The 20,885-nt window shown below is 34.8% G+C and overlaps 3 protein-coding genes across 8 annotated transcripts; all 3 read left to right on the plus strand.

Moving 5' to 3' along the window:
• Positions 1-1,609: 1,609 nt before the first annotated feature.
• Positions 1,610-8,082, plus strand: LOC101216211 (ankyrin repeat and zinc finger domain-containing protein 1). 3 transcript variants are annotated; one of them, XM_031883341.1, is made up of 8 exons: positions 1,610-2,030; positions 2,342-2,808; positions 3,134-3,248; positions 3,640-4,308; positions 4,909-4,986; positions 6,005-6,115; positions 6,596-6,873; positions 7,988-8,082. In XM_031883341.1, exons 1-7 carry the CDS (start codon positions 1,701-1,703, stop codon positions 6,854-6,856), a joined length of 2,031 nt encoding a protein of 676 aa, XP_031739201.1. In that variant the 5' UTR covers positions 1,610-1,700; the 3' UTR covers positions 6,857-6,873; positions 7,988-8,082. The 3 variants fall into 3 exon arrangements, with proteins under 3 accessions (XP_031739201.1, XP_031739200.1, XP_011650787.1); XM_031883340.1 differs by lacking the exon at positions 7,988-8,082 and adding an exon at positions 7,008-7,158; XM_011652485.2 differs by lacking the exon at positions 7,988-8,082 and having other exon boundaries at positions 1,611-2,030; positions 6,596-7,153.
• LOC101211474 (peptidyl-prolyl cis-trans isomerase CYP18-1) lies at positions 6,750-10,978 on the plus strand. The gene is made up of 6 exons (XM_004133855.3): positions 6,750-6,873; positions 7,988-8,099; positions 8,223-8,297; positions 9,093-9,254; positions 9,589-9,747; positions 10,492-10,978. The coding sequence occupies exons 1-6, from the start codon at positions 6,869-6,871 to the stop codon at positions 10,573-10,575; spliced, it is 597 nt and encodes a 198-aa protein (XP_004133903.2). The 5' UTR covers positions 6,750-6,868; the 3' UTR covers positions 10,576-10,978.
• A 1,043-nt stretch (positions 10,979-12,021) lies between these two features.
• LOC101216456 lies at positions 12,022-19,455 on the plus strand. 4 transcript variants are annotated; one of them, XM_004134296.3, is made up of 14 exons: positions 12,022-12,481; positions 12,715-12,878; positions 12,968-13,071; positions 13,354-13,452; positions 13,714-13,817; positions 13,928-14,014; positions 14,685-14,887; positions 15,332-15,533; positions 15,947-15,997; positions 16,102-16,200; positions 16,305-16,364; positions 16,977-17,101; positions 17,735-18,960; positions 19,050-19,455. In XM_004134296.3, the coding sequence occupies exons 1-13, from the start codon at positions 12,161-12,163 to the stop codon at positions 18,897-18,899; spliced, it is 2,784 nt and encodes a 927-aa protein (XP_004134344.3). In that variant the 5' UTR covers positions 12,022-12,160; the 3' UTR covers positions 18,900-18,960; positions 19,050-19,455. The 4 variants fall into 4 exon arrangements, with proteins under 4 accessions (XP_004134344.3, XP_031739199.1, XP_031739198.1 ...); XM_011652486.2 differs by having other exon boundaries at positions 12,023-12,481; positions 16,980-17,101; XM_031883339.1 differs by lacking the exon at positions 13,928-14,014.
• Positions 19,456-20,885: the final 1,430 nt, after the last annotated feature.

Below are 20,885 nucleotides of genomic sequence, written 5' to 3' on the forward strand. Positions count from 1 at the left end.
TTTAAATTTTTATTTTTTGCTTAAAGTTTAAAATTATAGATGATCATAGGTCCAAGTAGTCAATATAGTAAAGTGTCAAATGAATCTCAACGTTGATGAGTAAGAGTCAGACGAGTAGGCAGATAAATCGATATTAACATTTAAAAATACTTTTTGAAAATCCTCAATTTGAAACTTGTAAATTGGTCAGCTCGATTTTTTGGTTTATTATGCTCACCCGTAATTAAAATTAAAAATTAACTAAAAATATAATTTTGTTAAAAATGTCAAAATTAAAAGCATAAATCTTAAAATTTATGCATTAAATATAAAAAAATAACCTCAGATTTTAAATTATAACATTTTGAAACCTTACAACTAAATACTAATTAAAGTTAAATCACACAACTTAGACAGACGGAACTTTTGAACATACGAATAAAAAAAATTATTCAAATTAATCATTACAACTATAATTTTTTTAAAAAAATTGCATGTTGATATTTTTAATATAATTTTTTAAAAAATATATTTTTAATAATAATAAAATAAATTAAAATATTTACGAGAGCAATAGAAATTTGTTATATATTATAAATATTTAATAACTTTTCAATAGATGTTAAATATTTTGTGAAAATTGCTATTTTTGAAAAAATTTATTTTCTGAAAAAGTAAAATTAAGAATTATGGGAAACAGAAAGGTCCAAAAATGAAATAAGGGTTAACAGAGGGGCCAGATTGATATTGGATTTTATTTAATTTTGCCTCCGGAAGGTATGATATACATCACAAGAATGGCGCGTTTGAAAAATTGTGCGTGTTTTACACGCCTCTAATGGTGGAACTGCCAGTCTTTTGCTTTTGTCAGAGCTGATAGAGCCAGTCACGCGCTCTTGTCGCCCTTGTTTACGTGGCGCCCATTCTCACAAGACACGTCATTCGTCGAGCCGTCTAATCACTCCCTCCTCCTGGGCCCTTTCTCTAATATTCTTCTCTCTTTGTCACTTTCTGTTTCTCAGTTTCCAAACTACGAAATCATCTGCTCTCACTAATTTGGAAAACCATCTCCTTTTTCGTTTTTCGTTTTTCCAAAACTCTCTCTATTTTATTTAGCCAAATTATAAAACACAAATCCATTTTCAAAACAGAAATTGATTTAGATAACAAACAAATAGCTTATTACACTTTTTTTTTTTTTCATATGATAGATAAATATAACTAATAATTATAAAATAACATATGAAGTCTATTGTTGTACTAAAAACATAAACTTTCGAACTTACATTAACTATAAAACTAATAAAATATATGAAAAATTTATTAATTTTGAGGTTAATAGAATTTTTATTGATTTCAATAAACAGAATTTTGACCAATTCACAAATTAAATATGCAACAACTTTTAAAAAGTTAACAAATAAATTTGACACATTTAATTTTGTTTAAATCCAATACTTGTCAAAAAATATAATACAAACATATCGTTATATAAATACATTCACATAAATTAAATATAGTTTTTTGAAACCTTGAAATCAAATATAGTTTTTTTTTAAAACCATTGGATCAATATATAAACTTGACCTTAGGGTTAGGATAAAAACGGTTTAAAGAAAAAGAAATTGTTAGGCAATATAACATAACCAACAAAATTCAAGGGAATAGAACTTGTAATTTAGCTGTTTATCTCAATTTCTCGAGGAAATCGGCCTAAGGCCATGGAGACCATTCCCGCCGCCTCCGCCGTCGTCGTTAGCAATACCCCACCCATCCCGCCGGAGAAACGTAACCGTTCCATCTTCGACGTTCCGGCCGACTTCTTCGATTCCTGCAAACTCCTTCGTTCTCCACACTCATACACATCACCAACCAGCGGCAGCAACAGGGACGGCCCAAGCGCTGTAAACACAGTCGATTTGGAGCAGAACTCTAGGGATTTCAAAGAAAGTTCCGTCGCCCACCGGTGGACCTGCAACATATGCAAGGCCGAGTTCGAGTCCCTCCTTGACCAGCGTTCGCACTTCAAATCCGACATTCACCGGTTCAATGTACCGTTTTTTTTTGCTGATTCTGTTACTTTGGTATTTGAATTTCAGTTTTTTTTTTTGCCCCAGTTTAACTAGCTGATTGAGTAGAGTGTCTAGTAGACTGAATTATCGTGTCAAGCGTCCATTTCTGTTTAAAGTTTTTTTCTCGCTCTCCCTAATGGGACCTATCGTGTGTATCTAATAACCATTTGTCTTAAATGTTTGTAGACATCGAAGCTGAAATTTATCTGTTGACATGCTTTTGATGAAGTGAATGGTTTCTTAATTTTTCTGTGTTTCGGAGTATTTACTGGGCTATAATTAAATATTAGGTGAAACTAAGCATTGCTGGAAAGAATATTGTGAAGGAGGATGATTTTGATGAGCTGACATCTGATTCTTTCAGAGACTTTGATGTGTCAAGTATTTCTGGATCAGAGGACGAAACAGAGAAAGAGAGAAATTATCGGAATGAAGGGTCTAAGGGTACTAGTGATAATGTGAACAAGAAGAGGCTGTTTGTTCATCTTCAAACAGGCGAAAGAGCTTCGGTATGGAAGTGTTTGCTCATAAACGAATCGGACAATATTTTGTATGAAGAAGATAAAACATCAGCCAGTGGTGATGGCGTTCATGCACAGTGCCTTAGAGAGAGTGATGTTGTAGCAAGATTAAAATATTTAAACCATGAACCAAGAGATGGCTCCCATTTGCGGATAGTGTTGCTTGCAAGTGGTGGGCACTTCGCGGGTTGTGTATTTGATGGGAACTCGGTTGTAGCTCATAAAACCTTTCACAGGTCTTGAAATCTTTCCTTTGTCTTCTCAATCTTTTTTTTTTTTTCCATTTGAGGGAATTTCGATTTCCGTTGCTTTTCAGTCCCTTTTTTTTTCCATCTTGGAGTCAGTGATGAAAACAGACTGGGGATATCCAGTGAGTGGATAGAAAGTGGAACTTACAAACTGTTCTTATTTGTAACTCCAATACCTGAAATAAGTAATGCTATTGTTATCAAAGAACATGTATATTGAGAGCTTGCATTTTCACTCGTAGAGCGAACCCATTTGGCTTTGTTGCTTCTTGTTGCACTTATCTTGCATGAAGTCCAAACTTTCTTTATGTAGATACGTGGTGAGAGCCAAGTCTGGAAAGAAACAGTCATCAAAAGATGCAAGTGGCAAATCAATCAGTTCTGCGGGGGCTTCACTTCGTCGTCATAATGAGCTGGCATTGAAGAAGGTATAATAAAGTCTATTGATGACTACAAATTGGCTTGAGTTGTGCATTTCTATTTTCTTTCTCTTTTTGTAGTTTAATATATATTTTCACCCATAATTTTCTATTTATTTCATGATAGAATTCAATTATTTAATGAAAACAGTTTCCCTTCTCAAGCCAGGTACACTTAAGAGCTATTCAGGAAATGATTTTGCAAACAGTGTCATGTTTTTGTTTCAAGCCGTTTTGAAAACTGTGATTGAAGATGAAATTTTGTCCCCCTAGGAACTAAACATTCAGTTCCTAAATTTTATCTATTTCTCTTGGTACCATATGGTGACAGAATCACATTTAAGTCAAACTCGTTTCTGAACTGTAATTGTTAATTGGCTTACATATTGAATGCTTTTAGGAAATTCAAGATCTCCTTGCTGCTTGGAAGTCCTACTTTAATGCTTCATCTTGCGTTTATATTTATGCTCCTTCAAACAACCGACAATTGCTTTTTAATGGAGATAAGCCATACTTCAGCGATCAGCACTCTGCCGTGCGGAATATTCCTTTGACTGTTCGAAGGCCTACATTGAAAGAAGCTCGGCGTATTTATGAACAATTGGTGCAAGTAATGTATGAAGTAGATGAGAAGGAAATATTGTCCACCAGTGAGCACAATGCACTGTTGAGTGCGACTGCAGATATAGCAGAAAAGGGCACCCAAGATATAAGTGGTCAGAAACTCATTGGAGATTTGAAAAAGGATGCTTGTACTCATCTTGAAGAATCTGTTGAATACCCCAAAACTAGTGAGAGTGAAAGTGAAGTTATTTGTAGAACTACACCTTTGCATGAAGCATCACAGTCTGGAAATGCAGATAGGGTTTTGGAACTGCTTGAACAGGGTTTTGATCCTTGCATCAAAGACGAAAGAGGACGTACTCCTTACATGCTAGCAAGTGAGAAGGAAGTCCGGAATAACTTTAGAAGGTTCATGGCTTCAAACCTTGATAAGTGGGACTGGGATGCTGCTAAGGTGCCCAGTGCATTAACCAAGGAAATGGAGGAATCTCAAGCAGCTAAGCAGGTGACTCAGAAACTGTTTTTCCTTCTATAAAGTTTCGATTCCATATAGTATAGGTGCCTTTATCTTGTGTTTCTGCTTCTCCTATTTGAATTACCTCAAGGAATTCTCTTCTGTGATGATGGTAAACCTGGAAATATATCCTGCTTGGGGACCTAAAAGTTTTGGAGATGAAAACTAAAATATTATGGGGTCAGGAGTTATTTATTACTGAAAACATTCATCTCGTCTGAAATCTTTACACGTTATTCTAGTTCAGGTGAATGGACTGTCAAGATCTTTTTACGTTCTTACAGGCGTACAGCTTTGCATCTGCTATTTGGCAGTAATGATCGTGGTGTGCATGTTTTCAACCAGAAAACCATATTTGTTTTATTTTGTAGTTCATCATATAAGGCATTCTATTTTGTTGTGGTCTTCTTCCTTACGTTTTCTAGCATTCATAGAAGCTCCAATTTTGTTTTGGGTTTTCCTACAATTTGTTTGTCTCGGGTCTGTTTGCTTATTTTTCTAATTAGCAACGAGTGAACTTCTTCATTTTCTTTATTTATTTATTCAGTTTTTCCATGGACGTGAACTTTTTGTCTTTCTGTGATTGTTTAGGCTGAAAAAGATGCCAAACGAAAGGCAAGAGCAAAGGAGTTGAAAAAATTAAAGAAAGAAAAGGCCAAAAAAGCACAGGTTTGCATTTAACTGGTTTGTTTCTAATGTTTTATTGAAACTGGTTGAGTAACGTTAGTCTGTGCTTCTTCCTCAATTAATTGGTTATACTGACATCAAATTTTCCATAATTTTTTTGTGAACAATGTCTAGACTTTTCAACCTTCCCAAGGTTTCCTCTAATAAACCGGTATCAGGAGTACAATTCCTTGTATTATATTTCCTGCCCACTTCTCATCAACCTCCATTGTTAAGTGCACTCCAAGGCCAATTCGAACAATACGAGCTTTAAATCTTTAAGGGGGCGTTTTGAGTGCTAGTCTGTGAGTTACAGTTGTCTATAGGTTATTATAGTTTGTGTTTGAAGTGCAATCTATTGTAGTCTAGGTTTAAGGTTGATCATCGGTCTGTCAGAGGGTTTTTTGACCAAATCGCCAACTGACCTCGACCGTCGATGAGTAAATGTCGGTTGGTCGGTTTAACTCTCAGATTTTTTCCCGAAAATTCTCGATTTAGAACTTTCGCAAACCAACATCGACTGACCGGCAGTCAGTTTGGCTGATCGGTTCGGTTTTTCGGACTATCATGCTCACCTCTACTAGGTTATAATAGTTTGTATTTGGGGTATAGACTATTGGAGTTTTGTTAGGAGATAGTAAATGGAGTAACAAAGAGAGGGAGAGAGGATGAATAGGAAATAGTAAAAATTATAGCAAAGAGGGATTTGATATAGCAATACCATATTACTAATACGTTCATTGTAGATTATAGGAGTAAGTTGGAAACACTAACATGGGTGGGCTGGCCCACTCCACCCACTTGAAGTTGGGGCCGCTAAGTTTTCAATTTAGGCCTTGAACCCAAAACCTCCCTGAACATCTAATGTCCCACGTTGTTCTAAAGCTTTTTGTCTTTCAATGATTATCTTCTTGGAGAGCTTCTGAAGGATTATGAATGATATTGTCTCGGTATTCGTTAGAGTTCTTGCTTTCTCTTGCCTTCTTGTTTGAGATGTGCTGAATGGATGAGCTGGTGGCAGGCCCAGGATGCTGAAGCTCAAAAGGCTGTGAAGACGGAACAGAGTAGAGGAATCGGCTCTATTTTGAATTCTCGGGCTGACTCAACTAGTGGAAAACTGATTACCAAAGAGGTAACACGTCAAGCTGGCCTACACGTTGTCCTTTTTTAGAATCTGTTATTAAAATGAAATTTCCAAGTCAATTTTTAAAAGGACAATCAAAAGGCTGTTTTCCAGAAGGGCTCTCAAACAGACTTTATACGAGTCTTTTTTACTTAGCCTTCACTTCTCCCTGTACAATAATTCATACCACTTTTGAAGTTCCATTTCATGTGTTGACTGAGAAAGACACCGAAAACCTGTCTTTCAATTATTTAGGTCTCGCTTGGTAATTATTTAGTTTTTTGCTTTTGAAAATTAAGCCTAGAATCACTGATTTCAGCCCTGAATTTCTTAGATTGTTATCCATTTCTTGCAAATATTTTAAAAAAGTTTAAACTAAAAGTAGTTTCTAAAAGAACAGACTTAACATTAAAAAATGAAATGGCTACCCAACGGGACCTTAGTAGTTTTACCTTTTCTTATTCTTTTTTCTCTTGGGAGGAACTACAGATGGCACTGGCTGCTGAACGGGAAAAGAGAGCAGCAGCTGCTGAGAGAAGAATGGCAGCCATGGCTGCAGCTGCAGCCACCAACAATTCCTCGTCAACTACTTCTAGCAGCTCGCAGACTAAAAGCGGATCAACAGGGGATGCCAACTGCTCTTGCTGCAGTACTTCGCTGGCCGGTAAAGTTCCTTTCCACCGGTACAACTACAAATATTGCAGCTCGACTTGCATGCATGTACACAAAGAGGTCCTTGATGAAAACTAGCAATGGAACTTGATGAGGTTCGGGCTCCTTTTATTTTACATTCCCATTCTTTTTTCCTCCAAAGATCATTTTCCATTTGGGATTCTTGTATTTATGTACCATTAGCACAATAAACGGGAAATTACAAATTTTTACTTGTTCCTTTTTGAAGCTGTGGACACTCTTTGGCGTTGGTAGAACAGAAATGAGAAAGCTGCTTTGTAATTCTACTGGGTGGTGGTTGTTTGAAAGTGATTCTTAAAATTGTTAAAATCAAATTTTCTGTTTTTAAATTAATGAAAAACGTGTTTTTAATCATTTAAGTATTGTTTTGTAATTTATTTGTTACATTTCTTGTTTTGTTGGATTTCTTTTGCAATAAAAAAATTGCACGAGTGAGAAAAATAGATGTTGCAAATCTATAATAAATTCAAATGAAATATAATAACTAAAACAATTACATATTGCATGAAAATTATTTTTAATTTTCATACAAATTGGATTTTTTAGGAAAAAATAAAAAAATACGGAAACTATTTACGAAATATAATGAAAATAATAATAAAATCCTTTCTGAGTCTGTATAAGTTTTTTTTGTTCTAATAAATAATTTTAATCTTACTAATGTATTTATTTTAATATAAACTTAAATATTTATTTATCAATTTTTTAAATATGTGATTTGAATTTAAACCTACAATTTCTTGTAAGAGTTGTGAATTGTTAAACTACACAATAACGATAAAATTAAAATATATCACTAAACCACTTGTATTAAACAAAATTATATTCTAATTATTGTTTAAGGAAAATGTTAGCGTGAGTTATTTTTGTAGATGTCCAATTCTTTTCGACCAACCTAAATTACTTGAATCATAGGGTTGAGTTGTAAAATTTTTAGAAAAATATATTTCGAGATAGACTATAGATTTGGTAAGATTGAAAATTATTTTTAGAAGATTTGAATCAAAGAATTTTTGTCCTTAAAAACAACTCGACGCCAGTGGAGTTGGACTTACGTTGTAAATTCATATGATCGAATAAAAAGAGTAAATGAAAATTTATCACAGTAACAAAAATTAAATAGTGATATTTTATCCTATTTTTTTATAACATTTGTTGTCTAAAATAATTTTCTTATATACATTATAGGGAGCGAATGCTTCTCTCAATTCTCAACCATTTTCTTTGTATTTTTCCAATTGCGTTTTCATTACGATCTCGGGAACGAGAACCGCAACTTTGCAAACCAGCTCTGAAGATGGTGGGTATTTTCTCTTCGCCATTTTATCGAACACCTTGTCTTCTTCTTCTTCTTTCGATTGTCTGTCTATGGTGGAATTTCGTTACTGGCCACTGAATTCACTCTTTCTATTTGTGTTCTTAGTCTGTTACTTTGCACACAAATCTCGGAGACATCAAGTGCGAGATTTTTTGCGATGAAGTCCCGAAATCTGCTGAGGCAAGTTCTTCGCTCATTTTTTCTGCTATTAATTTTACTTCATGTTGCCAAAACTGTTCTAGTTTATGCAAGAAGTGATTGCCCACTATAAGTTGTAATTTGATTTCCTCATCTCTTCATGTGGATGATAGGACTTTTCTTTCAGTGCATACTCAAGGAGCTAGGTTGTTTTCGTTTTTTTGTGAAAACGTCGTTGTCAGTGCTTTTTATTAGCTTTTGCAATCACTTCATTTCTGAAAGGACTATCTGCCATTGCATTTAATTGGAAGTTCTACTAAACCTCGAGCGCGCAGCTTTTGCTGATTGTTAGAACTTAGAGGTCTATGGTTTTTTTGTTCTTTTGTTTTCACAATGTGGTGGGTAATATTCGAGAAATACTAATTTTGAGGGTTACGTCTTTGAAATAATATATGGGTTACGTCTCCCACTCACAATTAGTTTTGAGATGGAATTTATGGTTATCTAAGTAGGACTTTTCTGCGTTTCTGGGCAAATGATTTCTGCGTTTTCTCTTCGTTGTTGCAAATGAATGGCAGCTTGCGTAGTTCACCTAACCGGAGTAGTATTGATATGCCGTATATTGGTGATTACATTTTCTTTTGAAATGAAAATAACCCACTTCATTGAATATATTGGTGATTACATTGAGATGTTATTACTGAATTCTCATTGGCCTTAGATTATGTACTAGTGTTTCTTTTTATGTATTTTGGATTGGCTTGGCAATTGAAGTAGTGAAGTCTTTGGTTTTCAAATGTTCGTGTACTGATGACTCCAATATTTTATTAATTACAGAACTTTTTGGCATTGTGTGCAAGTGGTTACTATGACGGAACCATATTCCATCGCAATATCAAAGGTTTTATGATACAAGGTGGAGACCCAACCGGCACAGGAAAAGGAGGAACTAGCATATGGGGCAAGAAGTTTAATGACGAGATAAAAGAGTCACTCAAGGTACGTAATGAGATGTGCACCATGTCATGTAGCAGTGTAATCACACGCAAGCTTCTTGTTCTGACTGACCTAAATACAATGGGATTCTACGAACCATTGCATTCTTAACCATCCCAGTGAAGCTGAGGTTCACACTGGAAATCCATTTAGCCTTCCTGTCCTCCAAGTTGTTAATACACACACACACATATAAGGGAATGGGATTTGAACCTCCAACTTCAAGGGAGGTAGTAGTGTCAATCACTACTAAGCTATGCTCCCTTTCACCAAGCGGTTAATATTATCAAATCTGATTCTTATTTGGAAAGTAACTTTCTCTGTTCTGGTTTTACAGCACAATGCTAGAGGGATATTATCAATGGCCAACAGTGGAGCAAATACAAACGGAAGCCAATTTTTTATAACTTATGCAAAGCAGCCACATTTAAATGGATTATATACTATTTTCGGCAGAGTGATTCATGGGTTTGAAGTACTTGATATCATGGAAAAGGTACATTAATTTGGGGAGTTTTCTCCCTTCCTTCTTTTGCTGCCTCGTGGAAAAGGGAGTTCTAAAGTCTCCCTCTTATACACTCAATGCCTGCCTTGTTCACTAATCCAGCCGTATTCACTTAAACATGGCCTATGCAAGTTAAATGATATCGGTTTAACTACTGTGAGCTGGTCCTCCATCATCGGTCAAAAGAGCAAATCTAGGATGTGTTTAAAGTCATGAGCGAGCTTTGATAAGCAGCTATATAGTAGGACAATATGCTCGGATGTTTTTGAGACTGCTATTGTTATGTTGAGTAATTAGCTTTGGCAATTAGTTGAATTGCTTTTGGTAGTTAGAGAAGATTCATGTGCTTATTTTGCAGGTAGCTTCTAATGTATGATCTGAATTATAAATTTCCTACCATGGCTAGTGAATTCTTTAGGCTTCATTTGATAACCATTTGGTTTTTAGTTTTCGAAAGTTAAAGTTTACAAAAACACCTCCCCTCTAAATTTTGTATTTTTTTATCTACTTTTTACCAATGTGTTTCAAAAACCAACCTAGGTTTTGAAAACATAGAAAAAATAGGTTTTATAAACTTGTTTTTGTTTTTTTTAATTGGGCTAAACCATTGTAAGAAATTGGGAGGAAATAGATTAAAATTAAAAAGCAAAAAAACAAAAACCCAAATAGTTCTTAGATGGGATGGTAATGTATCGAATTTTATATAAACTTTTGCGCATCTATATCTTAATGCAGACACAAACTGGACCAGGAGATCGTCCTCTTGCAGAGATCAGGCTGAATCGTGTGACGATACATGCTAATCCTCTTGCAGGCTAACCTTGAATTGGCAGTAGTTGAAATGAAGATTGATGGAAGCCTCAGAACTCAAGTGGCATGAAGCGCTAGTGCTAAGGGCTGCCACGATCAGGTGGAAAGTGTGTAACAAATTAACATGAACATGAGAGGTTCGAAATAGAGAATTAGAGGTAAAGTATACGCAACCTAACAGATGGCTTATTGGATTATTGTGTCTTCAGATGTACTACGTTTAAAATCGATTTTCTGGGGCAATCTCATGAATTTGCTTTTGTATTCTTAACTTTTGTGTATATTTATTTAAACTTGTTTCTAGCATCTCCTAAACCATATTTTTACTCTTTTTTAACTGATCGAATATTCGATTTTTAAGATGAAAGGTCATGTCAATTATCACTCAACTATCCTCAAGTTGACATTTTAATCATATTCCACTAAGGAATTTTACCTTTTAACTTTATTTATTTTATTTTATTTGAAATGAGATTGTTATCAAAATTTTCAACTTATTGAATTGTTATAAAAAGATGGAGTTAGAAAGTGTTAGAATCCAACATAGATTAAAGTTTAGAAAACACCTCCAAATTTAAACCTCCAAATTTTATACCTTGTTAATTATAAAAATATTTGGAGGTTTCACAAGTTTCATACATATCTTTAATTTTTTTTAAGAAAAAACAAGTTTTAAAATACAGTTTTGTTGCAAAGTTGCTTTCAGACTTTCAAAAGTATTGTGAATATTCTCACACTTGCTATATGGTTAAAACATGGCCTAATATGTAGACATAAACTATTGATATATGACCGAAAGCTGCAGTATTTTTAATCTTTTCATAATCATTTATATTTTTTAAAATATACTTTTAGTAGTATTATTATGTACATAAACTTTACCAATTCTAAAATACAATAAATTTTATTAAGGTCTTCAAATTTTAAAAATACAAAAATTTAATTATTACAAATTTGGAAGTATATTTATAGATTAAATTTGGTAATAAAGAAACCGTTACAAAGTAAGAAGCACATACGTAGACGTGACGTGACCATGACAAATAAAATGATCATTTTTTGAAAAGATGAACTCAAATCTTTTGTCTGATGAGTTGAGCTCATGTTCGCGACTACTCAATTTTATTGCATTTGAAATTTACATAGGATCCACTAGCTGTAAACATGACTTATTACGTTTAGCGATAACGATAACAATGAAATTTACATAGGATCCACTAGCTGCAAACATGACATATTACGTTTAGCGATAACAATAGCAATAAAAATGAAGATAATAAATTCATAATTACAAATAAACAAGACAAAAAACAATTCAATTACGTTCACGATGATTAAGACTCGATACAGTTCATCCGTCAATGAATTTGAGTAGGTCGAGACCACTTTTGATTACGGTTTAACCTAATTTGGTTGAAAAAAGGAAGAAAACAAAAAAGAGTTAGTATGCCAGCAGTGCAGTGAAACCGGTAAAGTGTAAGTGGCACCGCTCCCACTGAGCTTCTTCCGGACGCTACGGACATGTAATTCACCAATTCTAGGGTTTCAAAATCCCCGCCAAAATTCTCCATCTCCATCTCTCACTCTCACAACAATGGCGGACCAAGATTCTCAACCAAAATCCTCCACTGATCCTCCCAAATCCATTGAATTGCCCAAAGATGCTACTGACTCCCCATCAAACTCCTCCCTCCCTCCTCCTCCTCCTCCTCCTCCTCCTCCGCCTCCGCCTCCTCCTGCCCCTCCTCCTGCTCTCAACTCCGCAGATGAAACCCTCCCCAAAAAGCCATTGACTACTCGGGAATTCGTCCTTGCAATCGCCGCCAACCTCGCTTCCGTCCCTCTTCAGATCATCGATTCTAAAGTTTGGGGTGTTCTCACTGGCATTTCCCCAAATGCCTGTAAGCGCCAACAGGTTTTTATCAGACCCATCCTCCTCACTGTTACTTGTACTTGTGGTTTTCTGATTCTGGTGTTTCATCCTTTCACTGCAGTGTTGGTAATGTTGTATTTTGATTGTCTTAATTATGTTGGTAATGTGAGATATGTGATGTGTAGTTAAATGAGGGAGAATTGTGGTGTTGGGTACTTGAACGAGCTTTTGTTTTGGTAATCTAACTATGTGATTTTCATGTGTTTGGAAACCAGGGTAGACATATTCTTTTGACCGATGATGAACACTGCCTTGGTCGATTGATATCAGATAGCCGATATCAGATTGACTCTAATTCAGTTAGCGCAAAACATTGCGTAATTTATAGGAAGAGCACTGACGATGGATCTTGTCCATCAGTTTTCCTCAAAGATACAAGGTTGTCTATTGCGAAGTGTCTCTTGTTATTCATGTACTTTTGCATGCACATTATTAATTTAGGACACGTCGTTATCTTGTTATGTGCAGCACAAATGGAACATATATAAACTGGCAGAGGTTGAAGAAGAATAGTCAGGAGGCTAAACTCTGCCATGGGGACATCATATCACTTGCTGCAGTTCCACAACATGGTTACTTTAAATTTCACTTTTTACTACTGTCGTTATACCTGCATTTAGTTGGCATTACTCTAACCGCCGCAATTGTATTCATAACATAGAAATGATTCTTCCTAATTAATTAAATTGTGTCATTTCTTCCTTTTTGTATCGTCCTTAATTATTTAAGTACCTATCTCTTTTTCTGTTATTTCTGCATGAAATCCAGTTTTAAAATGATTTAGTGTTCATTCAAGGTGACATCATTTAGTGTTCATTTATGACTTTTTTTCCTCCCCTGATACATAATTTCAGAGGTCGCATTTACATTTGTCTATAGAGAGGTGGCTGCAGTTACTTCATCATCAGGTGGTGGATCTGCAAAAAGAAAAGCAGATGAGGATACAATGAAGGGTACAGTACATGCTTTTTTTTTTTTTTGGTTTACATACTGTTATATATAATTATTTGGTGGGCGAAAGAAAACTAATTTTTAAACCTAGTGCATTGTGTTACCCTAATTTTGGAGGGAAATGTGTGCTTCCCTTTAAAACTTATTTTTAAACTTCATGCTTCCCTTGAAAGGAAGCTTGGAAAGTAATTTTGCTTTTGAATGTCAATTTTAATATAATCTGACCAATGTAATATTTGTGCATTGTGTTACCCTTTTGACAGTGGGATTTGTTGCTGAAAACAAAAAGTTAAGAGGTCTTGGAATTGGTGCTCCTGATGGTCCGATATCACTTGATGATTTTCGAAGTCTTCAACGATCAAATAAGGTATTGTTCTTCAGGATCTTTGATCACGATCTTGATTTTCAGTGTCCTTATTAATCCTAAATTTTGTCAAATGCTTACCAATTGTTTTTGTCCCACGTTTTCACATGTAGGAGCTTAGGAAGCAGTTGGAAGATCATGTGACTCTGATAGATTCATTACGTAATGAAAATCGTGCATCCGTGGAGCACCATGAATGTGTATTAGACTTGTCACTTAGCTCTCCTAGTATGCCATTCATATTTGAATGCATGTGGTTGATAGTAGATATGATAGAAGGAAAACTTTAAAAAAATTTACGGATTTCTCGCTTAAGGTAGTGTATCAATACTTAGTATTTAGCACGAATCAAATGTGAAAGTTGTGGTTCTTTTTACAATATCACTCACAATAACTTGCAGAAAAAATAGCATTTTAAAAGGTTACCTATTGTGGTCCCATGAAGACAAGGGATCTTTTTTGTCTCATGTTGCAATATTCCTTTGTGTCAAAAGGTTAGAGCCTTTTGATTGTTGTCATCAAAAGCGGAACCCTAAGGTGGAATCTGTGGTTGGAGCGGAATTATTACAATTTTTAGGGTAGAAAGAGATTTCAAGCTGCCTCTTTGGCTCAATAATATTAGTACCCTATGCTGGCAAGTGGCATATTACTGCATTTTTTTCAGGAGTGGAAAGTGATTTTAATGTTTTATAAGTTGTTATTTCTAGACTCTCTTTTCAATGCTTTAGTTATTAACGCTAAAATTTTACCCTCCATCCATATCCCTATATTTTTGTAAATTGATGACAAAAATGGTCTAATTCTTTTGTATAACAGTAGTCTATGATTTATTGCACCATATGATAATGAATTTAATATTGATTCTGGCAGGAGGTGAAAAAGCTTAAAGAGTCCATATCAAAATCTTATGAAGATCAAACCATTAAGTTGCAGCAGTTGATTGATGAAAAACAGAAGGAGCTTGGGGAGGTTCAAAGACTATCTTCCGAACAAAAACATCTTATAGAAGATCTTCAAGAAAGACTCAGTGCTACTACTCAATCATGCAATGAAGCAAATGAAATTATAAATAGGTATCATATTTATTTGTATCTGGATCGAGTTGTTTGAAATTCCATTTACTCCATCAATTTCGTTTAGTTTGGGATTTTAGTTGGAAAAAGAAATTAGCTTGGGATTTTGTTACTTGATGGATTGGAACAACCCATTTTATGAATCATCGAAATCTTACAAAATATCTGTAAAGATATTGTCAGGATCCAATAATTCTCTGCGATGATTTACACATATGAGATGTGCAGATCTGCAAATTAGAGAAATTTCCCTTCTGTTGGCAATAAAGTTGCTGCAATTGGCCAATTTTCATCCTACTTCCTATCACATCTTAATGACCAACTTTCTTGGCTTAGTTTTTCAATGTGTTCAAAATTTTTGGTTGTTGGTGGAAACCGATCCTCTTCACACTGCATGAAGAAGCTAACAGTAAACTGTGTTATGTTCCTTCTATTTTCTTTCAGCCAGAAGGCATCTTTAAGCGAATTGAAGGTTCAAATTGATGAAGTGTGTGATCAGAGACGAGAAGAGCGAGAGAAGGCTGCTGCAGATCTGAAGGCAGCTGTACAGAAAGCTCATGCGGAGGCTCAAGATGAATTGAAACGCCATGCGGATGCTACCTCAAGGCGTGAAAGAGAACAGCAAGAAGTAATCAATAAACTTCGGGTTAGTTTTTTATTTTATTATTTTTCTGGCAATGCGTTGTTTAAGGAAATTTCGCAAAGCATCCCTTTAAAATCTATCTGATCTTCGGGTAGAGAGGACTGAGGAGTGGATCTATCTTGTGCATACTTATTACTTATCATGGTTCAATATGATAAATTTAGTATATTCCTTTGTTCTTTTGAAATAGACTGCTTGAAAGAAATAGGATAACATTTCAGTAAGAGCATAGAATTGGAGGGAAATGTATGGAATTTATAGTTTTTGGGACTTCTTTTCAGAGACAATCTTCTGAAATAGTTCTATAATTACTGCCTTGCTTATAAAATCCATTTTCTTAATTGAAAAACAGTAGTAGAATGCCTTTTTTAATCCGTTGGAAGCTTTTTTTTCATCTTTTTTCTATCATCAACCAGGAAGATGAGAAAGATCGGTGCTTGCTGGTGGAAGCATTGAGGTTCAAGTTGGTATGTCTACTAAATGACCCTTATCTATTCCCTTCCAAGTAATTTGACTGTTTAAGATTTGATCATATATCAGTTGCTTTACTTAGTTGCCATATCAATTTTAGGAGGGGACTAGACAGAAATTAGTCATGTCAGACAATAAAGTTCGCCAGCTAGAATCTCAACTTGGTGAAGAGCAGCTATCCTGTACGAACGAAAGAAAAGTAATGCTGTTGCATTTTGATTGTGTTATTCAATCTATATACTAGAACTAGATCTGCAAAAAGATTCTAATGCCTCTTATATGGTAATATTGAAATTGGAGCAGAAAGTTGAAGAACTTGAACGTGGAATAAAAGAACTGCAGAAAGAGTTCGAGAGTGAAAAGGTAGTTTTAATTTGTGTTCTTGACAGGATTGATTTCAACTAATGGGTCGCTGCCTGTTTGAAACTTCTTTCTCTCTCATTTTTCTTCACAAGTTGAACCGCTAATTGGTTTCACGCTGCCTCTTCGAGCCAAATGGCAAGTTGCAGGCATTGTAATGCCGCAAGTGTTATATCTCTCACGACCTTCCTTTGACTCTGCTCTCCTTTTCCCACGCCCTTGCCTCCCTTTCTGTGTACAAACATTTTTGTAGCTGAATTAGTTGATACAATTGGAAAATTAGAAATTGAGCATAGTCTTTGCCGCTGCAATTTGGAGTAAACTACTTGTAACCATTACATATCTTCTAGTCTGTAGTTTTTTTTTACCTTAACCAAGTTTGCTGCCCTGTTTTTGCATGCCCATGCCCCTTTTGTGTTATTTAATTGTTCTGAACTGAATGTCATTTTTCTTTTGGCTTTATTTTCTGATGAAAATACCTTCTTAAGTACATTTGTTGTATACCTTTCCTTTTCAAACTAACATGTTTCTGAAAAAACTGGCTTAATTGCACAAACTGTTGCGAAGAGTTGCTCTCTTCACATTCTTAATCTGAGGTTGTCCTACCGTCGGTAGCAGGGAGCAAGAGAAGAGGCTTGGTCTAAGGTATCATCCCTGGAACTTGAAATAAATGCTGCAATAAGGGATCTTGATTTTGAGAGGAGGCGGCTAAAAGGTGCTAGGGAAAGAATTATGCTTCGGTGAGAATTTCTCCAGCCAACATATGATGTTTTTACTTCTGTTTAAATTATAGTATTGTTTATACGATTCATCACATGATTCAAAAGAGATTTAAATGGGTGAGCAGCCGAGGTTCAAGAACTCTTTCATATTGCAGAGGTCTGGTGGACGTCCTTGAACAATCACCTTGATAATATTATTAATATTGATACAAGTTTGAAGTTGTCTTTTAGTAATCTGCGTGCTTACTTTAGTTAATCTAGTATTGTTGGTGGATGTGTCGATAGTCTAATTTTCTTCCATTCTAGCAATTTTGGGTTGTTCATTCATGCTAGGAAGTGATCTTGGTTAAAATTTATTCTAAAATACATCTTTAATCACTCATAATCAATTCAATGTTTAATTTGACATTTTTATTACTTATTTTTAATTATTATAACTAGAGTTTGAATGGTTAAAAGCATTGTCGGAATGATTTTAAAAATGACAATTAATTTTAACCCTTTTTAAAATCACTACCAAATATGCCTTAAAATCCATAATTGTTCATCTCCCTTCTTCAAGCAATATTTATTGGTTATTGCAATTTTCTTCTCTTTTATATTTTAGTTCAATACCGTTATTAATTCCATTCATTGCATAAATGCATGCAGGGAAACACAGCTACGAGCATTTTATTCTACTACCGAAGAAATTTCAGCTTTGTTTGCCAAGCAGCAGGAGCAATTGAAAGCGATGCAAAGGACTCTAGAAGACGAAGACCATTATGAAAATACTTCTTTCGATTTTGATCTCAATGTCTCCCCCGAGCCTGCGAATGGAAATTTACTTGGAGAAAATGCGCGGATGAACTATTGTAACAAATCTGCCAAAACTAGTTCGGCTATGTCAGCTCAAAGGTTCGAGCCAGTTCAAGGTGAGACGTCTACCGATGAAGCTAGCACTGAAAGGCACGACTGTGACTTCAGAAGTCAAGAATGTCAGAATACCCAAGAGGCAGAATTCACAAGTGCTGATGCTAGTGTTAAGGGAGGAGGTTTTGGTTCTGACATTGATGGTATTGGCACGGCTCCTGTTTTGGAAGAAGACATAGTTGGGACTGAACGGGTTCTTGAAACTGAAAGTCCAGGAGTTGACGTCGACCGAACCATGGATTTGAACAAGGGTATGACCTTAGCCGGGGAAACTATGTGTTCTGATGGTGAAGGTTGTGCAGGAAAGATGGATGAACAGGACAAGATGGTTGATCGGGAAGCTTATTGTCACTCTCAGACAAATCAAACATGCGATGCTGTTGATGCAATTGAAGACACTGAAGCTGGTGGAACAGTCAGAACCGATGACCTCTTAGCTTCCGAAGTTGCTGGTAGCTGGGCTTCTAGTACTGACCCATCGATTCACGGTGAGAATGAAACTCAAAGAAGCAGCAAAGGCGACGAGGAAGAAGGTGGTGGAGCTCTTCATGACTCCAACAGCCCGGTCACAGGGAGTCAAAGTACTCTTTTCAAACCTGTTGCAACAAGATGGAACTCTGAGCATCAAACTTTGAGCGAGATGATCAGAATAGTTTCTCCTGAATCAAAACAGTTTTTTCCCTCAACGAAGGATCGTCCCGAGGGGGAAGAGAACATCGCATCTGGCTCAGAGACAGAAAACTGCTCGGATAACGATGACGATGCACATGATAATAACGAAACCAATGCGGAGGAAGCGAGAGTCTCAGATTCAGAAACGCAAGGAGTGGATGTAATAGAACCAAAACTAGACGATCCAATGGATGAAGATGACGAAGAAACGCAAGAAGATTCTGTAGGATAAAATTTGGAGAGGCTGGAGCTGTAAATATGTTGACATTCTGTTCTTCTCATATCTTCTTGAGGTATCTTCCTTACATGTGTCCATGTAAGAATAATAATATATATCCATTATGTTAATATCTTAATTTTATTTTCATTTCTTTTTTCACAGCTCTTCTGGAATGATTAAATGCTGTGTAGTGTAGATGATATTGAAGCTCATGAAAGTAGTAAGTTATTCTCTTTTACTTATTTCATGGGTACCATATTCCTAAAACCATTTAAATAACAACAGCTGCAATGACCCGAATGGCGATTCTATACCTAAGTTAGTCTATAGTGTCATACTCAACTTATCTCACCAGACAACTTGATTCTAGAACATTCAGTTGTGAAGTAAGGTCTACAAGATTTCGATATTTCCAACTTTATTTGTTGATTTTTGGAATGAGAGATTTTATATTCAATCTTAAACCTTTACCCAAGTTTGATATTAGCCTCTACAATGAATGTCGACAAGACCATGTAGCTAGCCACTTCAGTTGAAATTGAATCTCGAAATGGAACTTTTAGCAAAATCGTCTTTTGAGCTATCATTTTCTTAAGATTAAGAAATGGAATGTGATCAAGAAGCTACAAGAACTAACTTCAATCATTGCTTGTTTGAAAGTAATTTGGGTTAGCATAATACCCAAAGAGCATTTAGAGCTGGCAATATATCTCATGAAATTGCTTCCTCATTGTCAGAGATATTGACTTCACTCACCAAAGTGGATCTTGAAATTATTATATCCTTTCCACTTTCTTCAAAAGATTTATCATTTAAGAAATTTTGTTTCGTTTCTAATAATAATTAGACAAAAGAAATTTTCAACTCTTGCCGACAATTTTTTTTTTTTAAAATTATATTTGTATGTATAAATCATGTTTTATCTATGATATTTATTTTATTTAATGTAATTACATATTTCTTTGGTCAATTTTTCATTTTTTGTTAGAGAAGTTTTTCTATAGAAAACAAGGTAAAAATTATCAATACTTTGAATGGAAATGTTTATTTGGTGAAGACTTTCAAGCATTTTTTAAACTATTAGAAGAATCATAGTATCCTCTTTTTCTTTTTTTAAAAAAATGGGTTTCAATTTTGTTTTTATTCCCCAACTTTCGTTTTCAAGAACAATGTAATGCATATTTAAGAACTATTCAATTACTTATAAAAAAAAATAATTTTAAATATTACTTTGATTCATGTACTCTTGGTTCCGGATAATGTTAATACATTTACTTTCAAAATGTTTATTTTGATTTAGCAAAGGAGCATTTTGTCTCGAAATGAACCAATCTTTTTAGTACGTTAATAGTAGGAGGATCCAAATCTACATCTTTTAGTTGTTGACATATCCATATGTCAATTAAAATATATTAACTTTGGTTAAGTGAACTGAATCTCGACCAACATTTGAAGTATAAGAACTAAAATGTAGATATAAGAAGAATCAAATTTAAAACCACATCACCCAAATTAATACTTGAACGAAAAGAGAGTATACAACAAAGGAAATGGCAAAGGCATGGATGATAGATGGTCATGGCTATGGTTGTTGTGTCAAAAAGTTTTTGAATTGAGTTTAGGACTTTTGGATCCGACTCAAGTGGACGAACCGACGGCCCAACCCTTTTTGACAATTGATCACTAAATTTGTACTCTTTTTTTCCTAAATGCCCTTTTATTTCTTTATATTACCAAATAACCCCTTACATCTAAAATTTCTTTTTAGACAAACATCAAATTCCAACATTCAAAAGTAATTTTAAAAGTAAGATTTTAAAAACAAACTGTTTTTCAAAAAAAGATGGAAAAAAACAACAATCCATAACTTCAACGATGATTTAGAAATCGAGTGAAAATATTACAAATTTTTAAAATTAATTAGAATTTGTTAAACTTTCAAGACAAAATAGTTGATAATATTGAAAGTTTTGATACAAAACTAACTCAAAGTATATT

The sequence above is a fragment of the Cucumis sativus genome, chromosome 3 (genome assembly GCF_000004075.3).
Source record: "Cucumis sativus cultivar 9930 chromosome 3, Cucumber_9930_V3, whole genome shotgun sequence".
NCBI lineage: Eukaryota > Viridiplantae > Streptophyta > Magnoliopsida > Cucurbitales > Cucurbitaceae > Cucumis > Cucumis sativus.